Source organism: Lolium rigidum, chromosome 7 (assembly GCF_022539505.1).
Source record: "Lolium rigidum isolate FL_2022 chromosome 7, APGP_CSIRO_Lrig_0.1, whole genome shotgun sequence".
Classification (NCBI taxonomy): domain Eukaryota; kingdom Viridiplantae; phylum Streptophyta; class Magnoliopsida; order Poales; family Poaceae; genus Lolium; species Lolium rigidum.
This window is the reverse complement of record NC_061514.1, coordinates 164,996,854-165,013,585: the sequence shown is the minus strand read 5'-3', so window position 1 is coordinate 165,013,585 and position 16,732 is coordinate 164,996,854. Positions and strand designations below refer to the sequence as shown.

Below are 16,732 nucleotides of genomic sequence, written 5' to 3'. Positions count from 1 at the left end.
GTTGCAGCTGTGTGTTGGGGAGAACTCTTGGACCCTTGGTGCCTATAAATAAGCACGGTGCGTTGGTGACGAACCGAGTGTGGAGAAGGAAATCTTGTGCTAGTAGTAGACAGTAGTAAGAACCAAAAGAAGAAAAAGGCTGATGATATGGAATGATTGGCCGGCCGCTTGCCTCCGTGAGCAGTGACGACAAACGCAGCGCTCCGGTGCGCGTAAACTTCTCTCCAAAATCTTTTTTTTAAGAAACATAGTACAAACACAGACGTTCTTCAAGCTTTTTTTAGAAACGGAGGGAGTACAATTTTCTCAGGAAAGAGAAGGCTCACTTGCTATGATCCCATAGTTTGGGCGGGATGAGGAATTGCTTACTTGCTATGATTTAGTTGCAACATGCAATTCATGTTCAGTTTTCTAGGGAAGCACCGTGGGTCTAACGTACCTCAATTTTTATTTAGTTTTGGTGTAAATGTTTTCATGCTTTTCGTGTGACATCCAACAACACTCTAATTTTGGGCCTCTTTGTTACACGAGATTTATGGCTGATATTTTTCGTAAGGCCTCAAAGAAACAAATAAATCAAAAGAGAGCAACAACACTTTAATTGTGGACTTCTTTGCTACAAAAGTTTCAGAGACAGAGAAAATAAACAAATATAAGTTCTACCACTATGAACGCACACACGCACACCCTACCCCTATGAGCACCTCCGGAAGACTGAGCCGGCGGATTGGATCTTGAAATTGACGAAGTCACCACGAGCGCCTGCGTCGGCCGGGAACGTCGCCTCCCACCGAATGAATATTCCGCCTTTATGAGACACACAGATGTCAAACCTGGGGTTTGAACTCTGGTGGGTTGGGGGTACAACCACCCTCCTAACCACCCAACCTCAGGTTGGTTCTCTAACGAGTAATTCTTGTCATACTTTTAGTTTATGGAGTACTTTTTTGCAAGGCCTCAAGGGAACACAAACATGCACGTGAGCATGCACGCCAAGGGAGGGATAAAGCATAAGGTTTGTGTTCAGGTCTAAATCCTTATGGAAATGTGGGGTAACTGAAATGGCTCATATATTGGGGAATCCTACACAATTAAAGCATATCTGAAAATTACATGTTAAAATTTAAAAACATAGGAAAAGAATGCCATGACATGTTGAAGTTCAGGAATTGAAAACACTTTAATGTTATAATACATATTGTTTGGTTGTGTTGCAAGAAAAACATGGTGAAGGATTGTGTGTTTGCCATAGTTGTCAGAGAAATAAGGGAAAATATTATGAGGTTGGGGAAACTAAGAGAAATTTTCATATGAAATTGCATGCGAAGTAAACCATATGAAAAAAAAAATGGTTTCACATCCTACAAACCGAACAAGCTCTATAAGAGATAGTCATAAGGATAGATCCTCCAAAATTCCTATAAAACTCATTTGAACCAAACAAGCCCTAACCTCCATGAATCTGTGCCACGCAGATGTGGCTTTAGTTGGAGGGAGTAAGATGCATGTGTGGCAAGGCATTATGCTTTTTAGAAGAAGAATATGATGAGCTAAAACATGTAATTCCTCTATTTCTGTCGATTGTGCAATATGCACTGGTCCCTGAAATTTAGCAGTACGCAACAGCTTTGCCGACTGAATTGTGGTAAGCCAGCGGTATGATGTGTGAGGATGGAACTGTTAGGGGTTCCTTGCAAGTCACCCCCTAATAAGAGAACTAATGAGGCCAAAGAGTGCGCCATCACCTAGTGAACCGGCTGAAATGCTAAATCCATAGGAGACGTAGGCGTGGGGTGATCTTGGCTGGCCCGTCGGCATGTGACATTCCCTGTTTCTAAGGATTTGCATTGCATTATTCTGCAAGTGCATGTGGTCCGCCGGTCACGGGTGACCTAACCTATGCGTGCTTGCTCAGTTTGTTCCCTTGTGTAGACAGTGAAGAAATGGAACTTGGGCCGTCCTTGCCTCTTCAGAATTGAGTTGCTTCTCCAAGCTAATGATAGTCAGGGAGCTGTAAGGGGAAAAATTATACAGTAACTGGATGCATCCTTTTTCTTATGACAGTACGAAGGGGAAATCATACTACGTACTTGTTGTGAACAGAGTCCAGAATGGAAGCATTCTAGATTTTCGACTGAGAGCAAAGTCCAGAATGAAAGATCTTTTTCCGACATGCCGGCACAGGTCTCTGGAAGACTCTGTAGCTGCTAGTCCTGCAAGTTTGAACTCACAAACCAGACAAATGTTGCCCATAGTTTCTCAGCCCCAATGCCATGCTAAACATCCAAATATCCAATTATGTATTCGTCCATCCTCGTCTGCCATCTCCCACATACCAATGATCGGTTATGTGATAGCCTTGCAGGGTAGGGCAACAGCATCCACACGCTTACTCTTATCGGTAAACCATCAAAACGAGCACGGATTGGACACAATCAAAGCCACACCAATTGATGATATTTGATTTTAAAATACTGATCTTGTATCCGTTTCAGACTTGCAGCTAAGTTTAACCAACATCCTGTCAAGGCAGAAGCTCGGGTTGATAGTACAACAATCAGGTACCAACAAAACTATAATTTTTTGTTGGCACACATAAATAGATGACTAAACCTAAATGACTCTCTCTTGGGTACATATGTAGGACTCCACACGAGATAGTACAGGACAGGGCGCAGACATACGAGTTACTGACATAAGACTATGTTACAACTCTGCTTTTATCTACACAGCCGAGATTTCACGCCACTCATCTGTCATATGGGAACTCGTTGTCGTCTTCCTTTACCTTAAACGGCTCCGGATGGCGGCCAGCGCAATAAAGGTTCCACATCTTGAAGTACGCCCTATCAAGATTCCGAACCTGAAACAGTTCACGAGAAGAGCTGGTAAAAAATCATTGCCCAGACGAAAATGAAAACATGGCGGCTATCAAACAGGAACATTCTGAATTTGTGAACAAATCACGTACCCATCGAGCCGTATCAAATAATGGACATGTTAGACGGACTTCTTTAAGCTTATTAGTCAGTGCTTGGAGTTTTGCCGGGTTTGTTGCCAGTTCAACTGCTCTGTTTTCATACTCCTTCATGCTACAATCAGAGAAGGAAGGGTAAATAATGTACATACCACCCACGAGTGCATTAAGAGATTCTAATTAATGCTTACTTGTTAACTATCATCTCATCTCCAAGCCCAGTCGCTAAACAGAGGGAACCAGCTACTCTGGTTGCCATTTTCTCTAGTGGAAGTGTGATCATCGGCAAGCCAGCCCATAGAATATCAGTACCGGTTGTGTGTGCATTGCAAAGGGGCCTGTTATGCAGAAAGTTCAGAGACCCATAATATGTACCAGGAATCAGTTTGAACTGATGTGCTTATATCATGCAGAACAAATGAAACAGATGGTTAAGTGCATACGTGTCAAGAAAAAGATCTGCTAATTCACTTCTTCGGATATGCTCATGTTTCATGGCAACATCTGTGAATATGATCTGATCAGGGCTCACTCCTCTTGCAGCAGCATCTGTATAAAATAGTACTCCGGTATTATAGATATTTTAAAAAAAAAAATCAGTTGGCTCATGTGATTCTTCTTTTATAGATGAAAAGCTCAGGCAACAAAGAAATATTTAATCTGCTTACGCGCTTTTACTCTCATTTCACCAGTGGCTGGAAACCTTAAGAGCCACAACACACTGTTTGGAACACGTTTGACAATATTACACCTTCAAAACAGAGACAACAAACATTAATGTATGAATCTATGTAGACAAACTGCGCAGGGAAGTACAGGTGATTGAAGTTACCATGTATCAAATATTTCTGGATCCATCTTATAAAGCTGATTAAAGCATGCAAAGATGAACTTATCCTCAGGTAACCCATAATCTGATCTTTTATGCGGGCACACGGGACTTAAGACATCACAATTTTTCTGGTATAGTAGCCATAGTCAGAAACAACATTATAATGAAAGAAAGCAAAAAATAACATAGTGCAATATGAAGTGAACCTGCTTGTAGTCATTGACAAAGTAGCAGTGTGGGAGATGAACGAGCTTTTCGGAGTATATATGTGCATAGCGAGTTGGAGAAACAAACTGCAAAGATTGTTAAACAATATAAAAAAAGGTCAATTAAGTGCACCTAAGCAAGAAACTAATGGGCATCAAAAGTCAGAATATTACTAGAACAATTCAGACCTCATCAGTGACCAAGTAGTCTATGTAAGAAGCACCCGTAGTCCCTGGGAACCCCATGTATGAGACTTGAATAGGTGCTGGTTGCATAGCAAAAATTTCATTCCTTGCACCCTGTTTAAGTTAAATGCATAGAGCAGAATGACAAGTTAATAAAATCAAACAACAGCTTCTTGAGCGCCCACAAAGCTTTAAAAACACAGTTGATTGCATGTTTCAAGATGTTTAGTGATACTACCTAACAACTTGAAGAACAGAATATACCACCCAATAACCCCAATATAGATATAATCCCTCAGTTCCAAATTAGTTGACACAGTTTTTTTTTCAAAATGAACAAACCTACTGAATAAATCGTGTCTAGATACATGCGTATCTATACCAAATCTGACCAAAGCTGCGTCAATTAATTTGGAATGGACGGAATATAATGCATGCAAATAAAAGTACAGGCAAACAGAAGTGAGCATGAGAAACTGGATGACAGGCCATGGAAAGGAGAAGTCTAAGCATTGCCTTTGTGTAGCCATTAAGATTGATTAAAATTTGTATTTTGTCTTCATTTATCATTTTCGCGATCACATCTGACGTCATGGCAGACACATCGATGAAATGCTCTGCCTCAGCTTGGATACGCTGTCTCCATTCAGTACCATCATTTTGACTCAACGCATAGCAAAAAACCTGACATACCAATTGATGAGTTATTGATACAATATATCCTTCAGGTGCAAGAGAACAAAGATTAGTGAACCACCTCAACATTGCCACGGTCATGCATTCCAAATACTGAACCCATGAGATGGGAAAGAGGATGATTACCAAAATCACTACTAACATATCTGCAAAATCCATGAGATGTCTATTAGACAGTTGTTGATGGTGCCCAGCAAATATGATAGAGCTTACTTTAGGTACGTACCCAATCCTGAGTCGACCATGTTTACCCTCTGCTCTGATAGGTAAAGGGGATGGGTGGACAAATGGTGGCAACCCAAAGCGCGAAGCAATCAACGAGCACTGGACTGCATATTTGCGGCTGCAAAGCAAAATATACATTGTAAACAACAAAGTAGAAAATACCACCAATGGTGCAAATAGCAGCATAGTAAGAGCTAAGCGGATGTATACCTGATTTCCAAGGCGAGCAATGGATCAATAGGATAAGCAATAGCATGAAATGGCTGCACACTTGGCAGAAGTGACATCTATTTGAACAATAACCAAAGCTCGTCATGACTCGGGATATTTCCATTATTTAAGCTTTATCTTATTCCAACCATTACTTTACGAAATGAAATTTATCAAAAATGGGCACCTTAATCTGCCGTTTGATTATATCTTCAACCTCATGGAACATAGTCTCTCTGTTTTCCCAGTCACAAACACTCTGCAGTGAAACAAACATGTAGCAATTTTTAATTACTGTCTTTTACTGGTCATAGCTGCAATGAGCTTGCATTCTGGGCACATTGAACATGAAATATCCAAAATACATGATAATTTTGTACATGACAAAATATATCGTATGCACTTCAGTTTTAACAAATCGGCTGAGTAAAGGTATAAAATTAGCTCTTGTGGTCTTGATAAATACGTGAGGAGTGCAGCAATTTTCATATATGATCGTATGCTTCTGTAAATGTGGAATAGATCTTACCTGTAGAGTATGCAGAAGGTTGCACGTTACTTCTGGAAAATCAGGACGGAGACAAAGAGCTTGTTTATAGCTAGCTATAGCTGCTTCTTGATGTCCACTATAGGGTAAAGATCACATTTCACAAGATTAAACTCAAACTAGAAACATAAGGCCAAAATAAAAACCAGATGGTTATACCAAAACTGTAAATTATCTTGATTGCTAAATACGGAGTAGTACCTATCTTTATAAGCCGAGGCTAAGTTCGCGTGAGCTTCCGCCATTGTTGGCCTGATTGTCACGGCCTGTACGTAATCCTGAATTGCCTCAGCTACCCTTCCGAACTCCTTAAATGTGTTTCCTCTATTAACTAGTGCATCAGCTGCAGTAGGATCGATACGAAGTACTTCGGTGTAACATGCAATAGCATCAGCATAGCTTCCCTGATACACACAAAGAAAAAAGAATATCAGGAAAAAAAACACACATGTGACTGCACACGTTCTAACTAAAATCTGGGTGGAAAATTAAGCATGCAAAAAACATGTCAAACAACAAAAGTAATAAGTGTATCCTCTACAAAACTATACAGAACAAAATCTTGAAGCTAGTACCTGCTGCTTGTATATGACTGCCAAATTGTTGAGTGGAGAAGACAACCCAGATGTAACAGCAATTGCAGCTTTGTAGAATGAAGCAGCCGCACTTATCATGTTCCTGCGATGCGATTTTATTTTAGTATGCATAGTAAAAGCACATCAAAGTTGTGGGGTATCAAAGATTACGAAGTATGAGAATCCTACCACTCCATGTAGATATTTCCAAGGTTAGTAAGAGCCTGTGGATGGTTTGCCTGCAACATAAGGCACGACTGCGCCCCAAAAAAGAGTGAATGGGTTGGAACTAGAACAAAATGTGGAAATCACAGCAATGAAGTACACCATACTTGGAAGCAATTAATTGCCTCTTCTACTCTCCCAGCATCTTTAAGTGCATTACCCTATCAAAGATAGACAATGTTAACCAAGTTACCCACATAACTATTGTCGCAATCAGTTATGAACGGAGACTACTTCATGAACTTACCATGTTATTGTATGCTTCCACAAACCGAGGGTCACACAGTAGAGCTTGACTGTAACAGTGAATTGCCATATCGAGCTGGCGTTGCTCATAGTAGATAGTAGCAAGATTACCTGCATGAAAATGTCCCCCCGCCCTTTGCATTACGAGGTATACTAAGGCTCTACTTTGAAGGTAAAGAAAGGACCATTCTCTTGTCAGCTTGTACATATCTCATCGATGATGAACATCTAAAGAAATGGACTCGAGAGGGAAAATGTCACTACATTAGTATTTACAGTCACAAAATTTGCAAGATCCTAAGAGAAAGGACTAATGGTAGGTTTTAGTTAGTATCCAACAGCTATCGTGCTAGGTTTCAGCCACAGCTAATGAAATCTATACCTGTTTGGTAATTGACTATAATTAAGTTTGCCTGACATTATTCTAGCTACTTTTGGATGTCTCCTTGTATGATTCAACAATCAGCAGCCAAATTCCTTCGCCATGGCAAGTGGGACTAGAATTTCTTGCCAATAATTAAATTAAAAAAATGTTATTCATTTGGTTTATGAACAAGAAAAGTTGACCATTCTGATTTGTCAACAATTAGCATTGTAGTTGTTGGACACAAACCAAACCTACCATACATCCTTGCATACACAGAGTAAAGAAAGACTGCGTACCATAAGCCATTGCATAGTCGGGGCGAGCCTGCAAAGCACGCTGATAACAAGCAATTGCCTCCTGTAGCATTCCCATAGCCTAGACAAGCCAAAACATTTGCTCCATAACCAATTGCTGACAACTTCTCAGGCCATAAGCTACTGCCATAGTTCAGAAGACTCACCTTGTACACATTCCCTTGGTTAAGATGTGCATCAGCAAAAGATGGCTTAAGTTTAACAGCTTCCTGCAAGATTTTTAAACAAAAATAACAGCAATGGTACCACATAAATCGTTGGACATAACCATCAGAATTATAGTCAGGAAGGTTAAAGAAAATCAACCATCTATTTTGTGAGGATATAACAAGCATGCAACATATGGAGCTACAATACATACAGGCAACACTTGCTATGCAATCACCGTTTGCCGCAATCATGCAACTGTGTTTGGTTAAGGCGTTCATGAACAAGAAAATTCACCCAAAAATCTAAGCATGGAGTTAGTCAATTTACTCCACTAATGTAAAATTTAAGATTCAAATTCACTATATATGAGGGTAACAAATATGAGAATTTCAAACACATGATAATTAAATGGAAAATAAAAAACATAGTAAAAAACAAATGCCACCATTACTTCTCTTTTTTGTTTCTTTCAATATTAATTTGACATTAAATTTTAAAAGGGTTGGTACTAGAACTCTACATACTACATTTTCCAAAAACTAAATCATTTTGGTTTCATGCCCATGAATACACCAAGAAAAAAGATTGCATATCACATAAGGAAGTGCAATACAAACACGTTACAGAACTTGATGTACTGTATCCATATCAGGGACTAAAATCCCATCAGAACACCATCAATATGCCTCAGGAGAATATCATTTATCCGGTATGTACGAGGGAATAAAAAACTCTTGAAAGGGTAAAATACATCTATGATACAGCAGCATACCACAAGAAACTCACGGATAATGCACTCGAAGAGTATTAGCTGTTGCTGCCAAGAAGCTACATTTCTTTATATCAAGGTCAAATCTACACGATGCAGAGTGTCATCAGTGATCTGCTTACTTAGTGCCGACCACGGTCAAATATTGGTGGGGCCAAGCAAATGTTTTTTAAGGAAAGCGGTGGGGGAGACCCACGCAGCAGAGTTTTTTTTACAAATAATAAGAACCCAAATTCAAATCAGCGGGGACTTGAACCTGGGTGGCTGGGTTGTACATCCACTCCCCTAGCTAAGTGAGGCTCATTCCTTGAGCCAAGCATATGTAGTGCAAGGATGACTAAGGGATTGGTATGCTCAAGAAATCAGGATGATTGCAGTATTGTGCAGTTATGAGAATGAAGTGCAAGAGGAAAGTGCAGTCACTTCTGTATGGGTGTTGGAAACAGTTAAAAGGGCCTTTCCCCCGGGGAAGAAAACAGGACTTGTCCGGATTAAGGAGAAATAAACAAAGAAAGGGTGAAAAAGAACAACACGGTTGGGCCTGACCACACACGGTAATTTCTTCCGAACAAAAACTATATTTTCTGTATTTTCAGTTTCAACTACACTACTTCGATAGCTCAGCGTGTTATTATAAATGATAAAAAAATTACACCATGAAAGCATATTTCGCAATCAAACTAATGTCATCAATCTACAGAATGTTTATATACTAATGGGCAAACCTAAAAGCAATTTTCATTTAGGACTTTTAGCAGGAATAGGTATGATAATGGCAATCGATGGGACCATATACTTCAAAGCAATATCTGTTTTTTTTTTCTTTTATAATGTTACCATATCACATTACCAGCATTTTTAAAAAATGGCCATCATCTGTTCCCAACACCAGTGTGCCCCGTTGAGGGTATCTCGAAGAATTATACAAAGTATCCAGGAAAAACCTAAATGGTTTAAGGTTCTACAGTTGTAACCATAATCGTGCACAGGATAAGACCAAGAAGAGTATAGTAAGCATGATCTCTTTCATTTCACCTTCGCACTAAAGTTATCTTCTTTCACGAGGCACTCATCTCAGTGGCACTTGGAAACTTCATAAGAGTCTAAGGGGTATTTTTTTTTAGTTTAGGCTTATGGAGAAGCCGGTTTATGGATTTCGGTGGGGAGAAGCCCCTAGAAACTGTTCTTCCTATTCTTTTTACATCTGGAATTTCGGCTTGTTCGCTGTGTTCAGTTGTTGAAAACCTGTAATGGCCCTGAGTTTGATATGTACTTTTTAAATATGAAGATCCAGTAAAGAAACAGCAAGCAGTTGAACTAGTACTAGTCCATTTGTACGTCAGGTTACTCACAGCATCAAATGCCAGCACAGACCTACAGATTATTTTTCGCAATTAACAAACTCAAAAAGGCAGGTAGAGCCCATGATGTCATCACTCAATGATATATCACCAACAAACTCGATTGTTTGACCACCCACATAGACTAAATGCCAGTAAATATTATACTCTTCTTACCACTCCTTAACATTTAAGTCTATGGTAATGAACTAGCGCTCAAACTTTATTAACCAAACAAGGTAGCAACATAAATTTCATGTGTTCAAATACATTGACCTGATGTATATACAATTCCGGTTGAAGCATTCTTATAATACACATACAAGTAGATATTTCTCATTTCAAGCCCACGCCGATGTGATATTTACCTTGTAATACTGCATAGCCTTATTGAGGTCCCCAACCTCCATAAACAGGCCAGCAAGATTTGACCAAGCAATTGCAAACTGCGGATCTATTCGTATTGCTTCAAGATAGCAAGCGTATGCCTGAAGATGCAATCATATGAAATGGTAAAGATCATTCAACGGTACCACTTGTTACCAAAGATTAGAGCATGACTTGGTTACCGAAGCTTAGAACACGACTTGCTTACCTCTTGCACACGCCCCTGGGCTTTCATTAGATTCCCTAGATTACTATGTGCATCAACCTAAATCATAGAATAACAAAATGTCAGCTCATAAAGTGAATAAGAATTACTGGTAACATCTGAACACACATACCAAACATGGGTTCAGGGCAAGCGCTTGTTTACAGCATTGTGCTGCCTCATTCAATCTCCCTTTGCGTGTATATGCACTTGCAAGGTTTGACCATGCATCACAAAAAGCTGGACGTATCTGCGAGAAAAGAAATCCACAGTTAAACCACTATCTCTTTCACAATTTTGCAATTGATAGTTCATCTTAGGAACTGCCAAAGATATAAATTTTATTGGACTAAAAGAACAAAGAGCAGGGGCCAATTGTGTGCACTGGCCACATCAGGCATACCAGTGTACTAGAGGGCCAATTAGCACCGCTGGTGGTCATGAAAAAATATGTGTAATTGTTAAGTACTTAACTCTCTAAATTTAAAAATAGTGAACATCTTCACAGAAATGAGAGCAAATTGCACTGTGGATCATAAAACTCCCAACCAATAGTTTAGTTCACTGAAGGTAGGGATACCAATCTGTGTAATCGTGAAGTACTTAACTCTCTAAATTTAAAAATAGGGAACATCTTCACAGAAATGAGAGCAAATTGCACTGTGGATCATAAAACTCCCAACCGATAGTTTAGTTCACTGAAGGTAGGGATACCACATGTCGTTACTGAGCTGCTGAGTACCCTTACGCGGATCTGACAAGCCAGGCATGGAGGGTGGCCAAGCGTGCCATGCTTGCCTTCACGCATCTCATCATCCAGCCATGGACCTTGTCAGCTTTGGCCAAGACAGCTTGGATACTTGACGACAATCCTCTTCTAGGTCAATTTTTGGTTGTTTTATATGGTTCTTGGAAATTCTTGGTTACTGAGGGATTCTTGATTGTTTGATAATTCTTGGTTAACTGGTTCTGTCCCAAGAAGTGTTTTTGCCGATTTCTTAGTTCTTGATAATGATTATTGCTGAACTATTGTTGTTCATTGGTTCTGTTAGATGAGATAGCCTTTATATTTGGTAAATCATTTAGTCCACACCAAAATCAGTAAACTATTTCAGTCACACCGGCGGGCTTCTGCAACAATAGGTGTCTACAGTGTCCATATGACAGCAAAACAGAGGGAGTAGCGTGATGCAAGGGGGGAGACTCGTAGCATTTGTATGCACCTTCCATGGACAACCCCCTCCGGTGGTGTTTCTAATTGTCACTAATCAGAACCAGACTGAAATGGTCGGACATGATAAGGCTGTTACGTGAACTCTACAGCCTGAGAGATCAGTGAACTGCAGTTCTGGACAAAGAACTGCAGTGAAAATGTTGCAGACTCGGAAAATTATTCAATGGCTAGAACGAAAATAACAACATAAGAGGGGCTCTTGTCATATTTGAATATTATAGGCAATGCTCTTTAAGGGCAAAAGACCAGAATGAAGCATAAAAGACATTAAAGCTAGGAAAATATAAACAAACACACCTGAATAGCTGTTAAATAGTAACGAATTGCGAGATCAATGTCGCCCTTCTCCTGCATGACAAATTAAAAACGCATTGCTCCACGAATTTCAGGGACCATCCAAAAACATGTCCATTTCTCGAACAATTTTTCTACTGTTCAACATACCTTCCAAGCATTCGCCATGTTGCCGTAACACTCTGCAAATTGTGGATCAATAGCCAGGGCCTCTTCATTCTTTGCAATGCACAGATCATAATCACGAAGCTACAAAGGAGAGAACTTTCAGTGGTGGACTTGGAAGGTAGAAAAAAACATGCCAAAGCATCACAATAGTACTAACCTGGAAATAAATAGCCCCCAGAAGAAGTAGATTATCAGTGCGACGTGGGTTCTTCTCGTAAACAGCATTTCCATGCTCCAGTGCCTGACTATATTTTCCTGATCTGTAGCTCTGATGTGCAAGAGCCAAGTGCCCCTCTTCATCAACTAAATCATTTGAAGAAACAAGATAACGCAGTTAAAATATTTAAAAAACGAGTAGGGATTAGAAGGTAAAGTCCACATGCTGGCTTTGTCTATGATAGCTGGGAAGGTGTATAATCTATATCAAATTGTCAATTTCAACATGGGTATTCATTTACATAAGCGTACTACTTAATTTCACACAATGCAACACGTACACTCCAATAGGTTCATATTTCTAATAAGGTACGCCAAGTTGCCTCCACCAAGACAGCATACTAATGCAGAAGCCAAAATAATGTGACTCGGAATTGTAAATCTTGCAATACAATTACAGTTCTCTGAACGTCACACTCATGACTTCAAAAAAGTGCCCGACACGATCTATGGGGAAAAATGAAATTTCGCACAAAACCTTCATTACTCACGACAGAACACCAACAAAATATTGTATTACAACACAAAATTTGCCTACCATCCACAGGCCACAAATCCCTAATTTAAAGGGTGAATTACATTTAATAAATACTAAAAATAGTGGAAAGGGGATGGTTATCTTGAAACTGACTTATAATGCTGAATACATATTGAGCCACATCATTTTTGAAACAATAGCCATCAGATAAATTATAAGAACATCTGGAGTTGTAAAACATAGCCTCTTAAACTGAAAGAACGCATGCAACTTATAGTTTGGAAGCATTGCTACCAAGAGACACCTGCACCGATGTCTTGGAACGATCAAAACTGATAGTTGTTCTCCTAAACAGGAGAAGGAACATGCTTTAACTGTAATTGCATACAAATTTGACACGGAGGTTAGTGAACCGCCATGCATTTTATTGCTCAACGTAAGAAAAACATCTCCCGCGTCCACAAAGCTGACTATTTCATTCCACGTTATGCAAATCCCTCTTGGTCAGGTCTAACAAATTTTGTATGGTTCACGCTTTCAGTGTAGGGACCCCTAGAGTGCTTCACTAAGACTCAGATGCATACATGATTTCTATGTTGCCAAAACGTTTGCCACTACGGTATCAATTGGATCAGATCACGACGTTGCATCACTCAAATTCCCAATGGAAAGCAACCATCTTAACAACAGTCTAGGCATCTTAGGTCCCTCCATGGATTGACACTTAGGTGGCATCCACCTCCCACCGCAGGCCGCCACATTAACGTGCCGGCAAACACACCCTTCTCACTTCATCAACACAAGCTGGTGGTAAGTTCTACACACGCATTGGTTCTCTTACATGTGTATCTGCCCAGACTTGGAAAGTCTGCTTTCTGGTTTTCTCTTGATAGTCTTGAGGAGGCGGTGCTTTGGCTCATAGGTGCAGATGCAACCGTTACAAAAATGCCTAAAACATACATTTTAAAATGCCAACAAATTCGTGTGTACATCCGTATATTCTATGTTGGCAAACATGGTTTCACGAATTAAAAAACAACATTTTTTGTGGCCTGTGTGTAAAAGGACAAAAAAATGCCTCGTGAATAGTCATATTAAAGCATTGAAAAAATGTTTTAATCATAAAGGAGTGACTCAAATGAGGTGAAGTAAGTGAGCCCACCACTGCACATCGTCACTCGACATGTTGAGCGCATGGGCTTTCCACACCGCCAATCTAGCTATGGTCTCGGGCCCAGAAACCATCGAAATATGCTGACGTTGCATCAACTGTACGGACCATAAACGCTTAAGGAGTAGTGGGTTGGATGAAAAAAAAAGAGGTGTTGTACTTTCTCCCGATGGAGATAGTAGCTCTCCCTTTTGCAATGGATGCAAATAGTTTTAGATGCTTGGATTTCACTAAAAAACAAGATAGAAAGTCAATTGCCAATGATCAAAGCGCACAGAAATGATTAGTTCAGCACTTTGTCATCTGATTTGATAAATCGTTCAGATTTTATTTATCTACAGCCCTGCCTGAGAAGCGTGTTGAGTATTCAACTTGTGCCTATTTACCTAACTTGATACGCACAGAAATGGGTATGAGGACCTACTTAGATAACCAAAGCAATCTCAACCAGCAGATAGGCTAGTAGTCCCCATCAGGTTAATAATGACTCGATAGTTCACCGATTCCTATAAATCCCAACACACCATGAACTAAGCAAACTTTAAACAAGCAGAGCTCAATTCTCCACAAACAAAATTGAGTTTTGAGACCATTCACGCCATATAACAGAAGAAAGAAAGGAAAAAGAACCTTCCTGGCAAAGGTAGCGATCACAAATCTAAAGACGAACTTCCGTGCCCGCAAGAATCTCCACTAACTAAGCAGCGATAAGTCCCAAAAGCGGAAACTTTGGGATCAGCGGAGGTACTCACCGGCGACTAGTTGCTTGGTCCTGGCGTCCACGGACACCGGCGGCAGCAGGAGCGCCGGCGCCGGCCCGGCGCTGATCCCGGCCCACGCGTCATCCCGGCCGCGAACCACCGGCGCCGCCAGGTGGCGCGCGTCGCTGCGCAGCGAGAGCATCGCGAGGAAACCCTAGATCCGGCGGCCAAGAGCGCCCTGGCCCGAATTCTCGCGCGGGCGCGAGAGGTTTTGGGGAGTGGTGGGATGGACGCGGACGGGGACGCCTCCGTTCGCGGCGATTGGGGAATTGGCAGAAGAGAGAGAGATTTCCCGGAAGATGCGGAGGATTTATTTTAGAGCATTTTTTTTTCTGTGTTCCACCGATATAGCCCAGATGGGGGCGCCAGGTGTCTACTAGCTGCAGATCGTTATGCTTCTGGGTGGGACAGCTTCTGGATCAGATCGTAGGCAGTTGAGTCTGAAAGATATCGAATTTGATACGGCTTTTACTTTTCTGCCCACCTACAATTCTCGAACAGAGACTGGAAAGTGACATCAGTCAGGATGTGATCTTCATTTTAATTTTTTTTGTTTGTTTTTGCGGGTGCCTTTATTTTCTTGTACTAGTTCAACCCTTGTGTGCCCTCCAAACACTTGTCAATATTAGTAGGCTTGCACGTGAAATGCATGTCTTAAATTTAAAATTTATATGCATTGTTTCTCCTATCATGCGTGCCTAATGATTTGGATTGGAGCAATCATTTTGAATAAGTAGAAGACATATGGTGTAAGAATATGTTAATGTATTTTTTATAACTTGCATGACAACCAAAATCAAAGTATTACCATGTGTTAACTGAACAAATGTGATCATCTCTCCATGTGGACCTTTTGCAGCCATGTGCACAAATTGCGTTTGACACGATATAAAAAAGCACCACTCTGTTTAACACAATCAATCTTGTCCATCAATAATAACCATATCCAATGGATAATGGATTCAATTTAGCTTACAGAAAACCTGGTTGTAGCTGAAAGTGCATGGAGCACCCATGTGTGGTTTTGGTAATTGGTGACAATCTCTATGGACTATGTTCGCATTTAGTTATTTTTGTAGGGTTTATCCATAGGTAATGCTTGAACCATATGTTGGTTTCAAGGTTGCAATAATAAGAAATTGATGAAGAATATTGAGTGTCAACTATGTCTTGAAGATGAAGATGAAGTGAGCTCTCAAGTTTAACTTCAAGACATCAACATGATGAAGAATGAAGAAATTAAGTGCAAGTTCAACACGAGCCAACTCGAAGAGATCATTTGCTTGAAGCTTGCCATCCATATGGTGATTATTGATATGTGAAGTTGCGCCGAAGAAGAAGCTCTCCCGTGGTGGATTATGAAGGAGCAATCCAAAAGACTTCGTCAAGCAAGCACTATCAAGAAAGGCGTTCCATCTTGTTGCGGTCAAGATCGTCATCATCGAGCTCAAGAGGAACGCGCGAGGTTAAGGTTTGCTCTTGGTAGGGTTTTTTCTTATCGGTCTCATGGTGTAGTTGGAAACCGGTTTATAGATAAGTTGTCGTACTATCTCAAGAGGGCTCTCGAGTGAGTAACTCGATCGTATCCTTCGGAGAGCTCAAACCTTTGCATCCTTGCATCATCTTTCTTGGTTTTTATTTGGATCTTATCCATGTGATATTTTAGAGCTTGTGCTTATTCTCATAACAAGCTCTAGTTCATCGAGAATGGTTTTTGGAGGGAAAACTTGTTGAATTTTTTAGGTTGGAGGTTTTACCGATTTGTCTTGTATAGATAGGTCAAACCTTTTATCATTTTTTCTATCCTCCCTTATTGGAGTATGATGGTTTCCTGTATGATCTTGTAGATCTTGTTACTAGCTTCAAAATGAGCCCAAGATCATCAAAATTGAAGTCCAGATGCTCAAGTTATGCTCATTCTCGTTTTGTTGTATGTGCCAGTTTTCAGGGGTG

General features: G+C 40.3%; 1 protein-coding gene across 1 annotated transcript; it reads right to left on the bottom strand.

The window, feature by feature from the left end:
- Positions 1-2,437: 2,437 nt before the first annotated feature.
- LOC124679028 (probable UDP-N-acetylglucosamine--peptide N-acetylglucosaminyltransferase SEC) lies at positions 2,438-14,830 on the bottom strand (the record flags this gene model as incomplete). Its single annotated transcript, XM_047214859.1, is given in 28 exon segments — positions 2,438-2,863; positions 2,972-3,092; positions 3,169-3,315; positions 3,421-3,526; positions 3,646-3,728; positions 3,810-3,937; positions 4,016-4,102; positions 4,205-4,315; positions 4,718-4,885; positions 4,959-5,043; positions 5,124-5,240; positions 5,333-5,409; positions 5,520-5,591; positions 5,862-5,958; positions 6,081-6,283; positions 6,455-6,557; positions 6,644-6,711; positions 6,787-6,840; positions 6,927-7,036; positions 7,589-7,667; positions 7,753-7,815; positions 10,234-10,353; positions 10,461-10,517; positions 10,591-10,707; positions 11,989-12,039; positions 12,136-12,234; positions 12,311-12,456; positions 14,771-14,830. Coding segments are annotated over 28 exon segments (2,843 nt in total), but the record flags the coding sequence as incomplete, so codon positions are not given.
- Between the last annotated feature and the right edge of the window lie 1,902 nt (positions 14,831-16,732).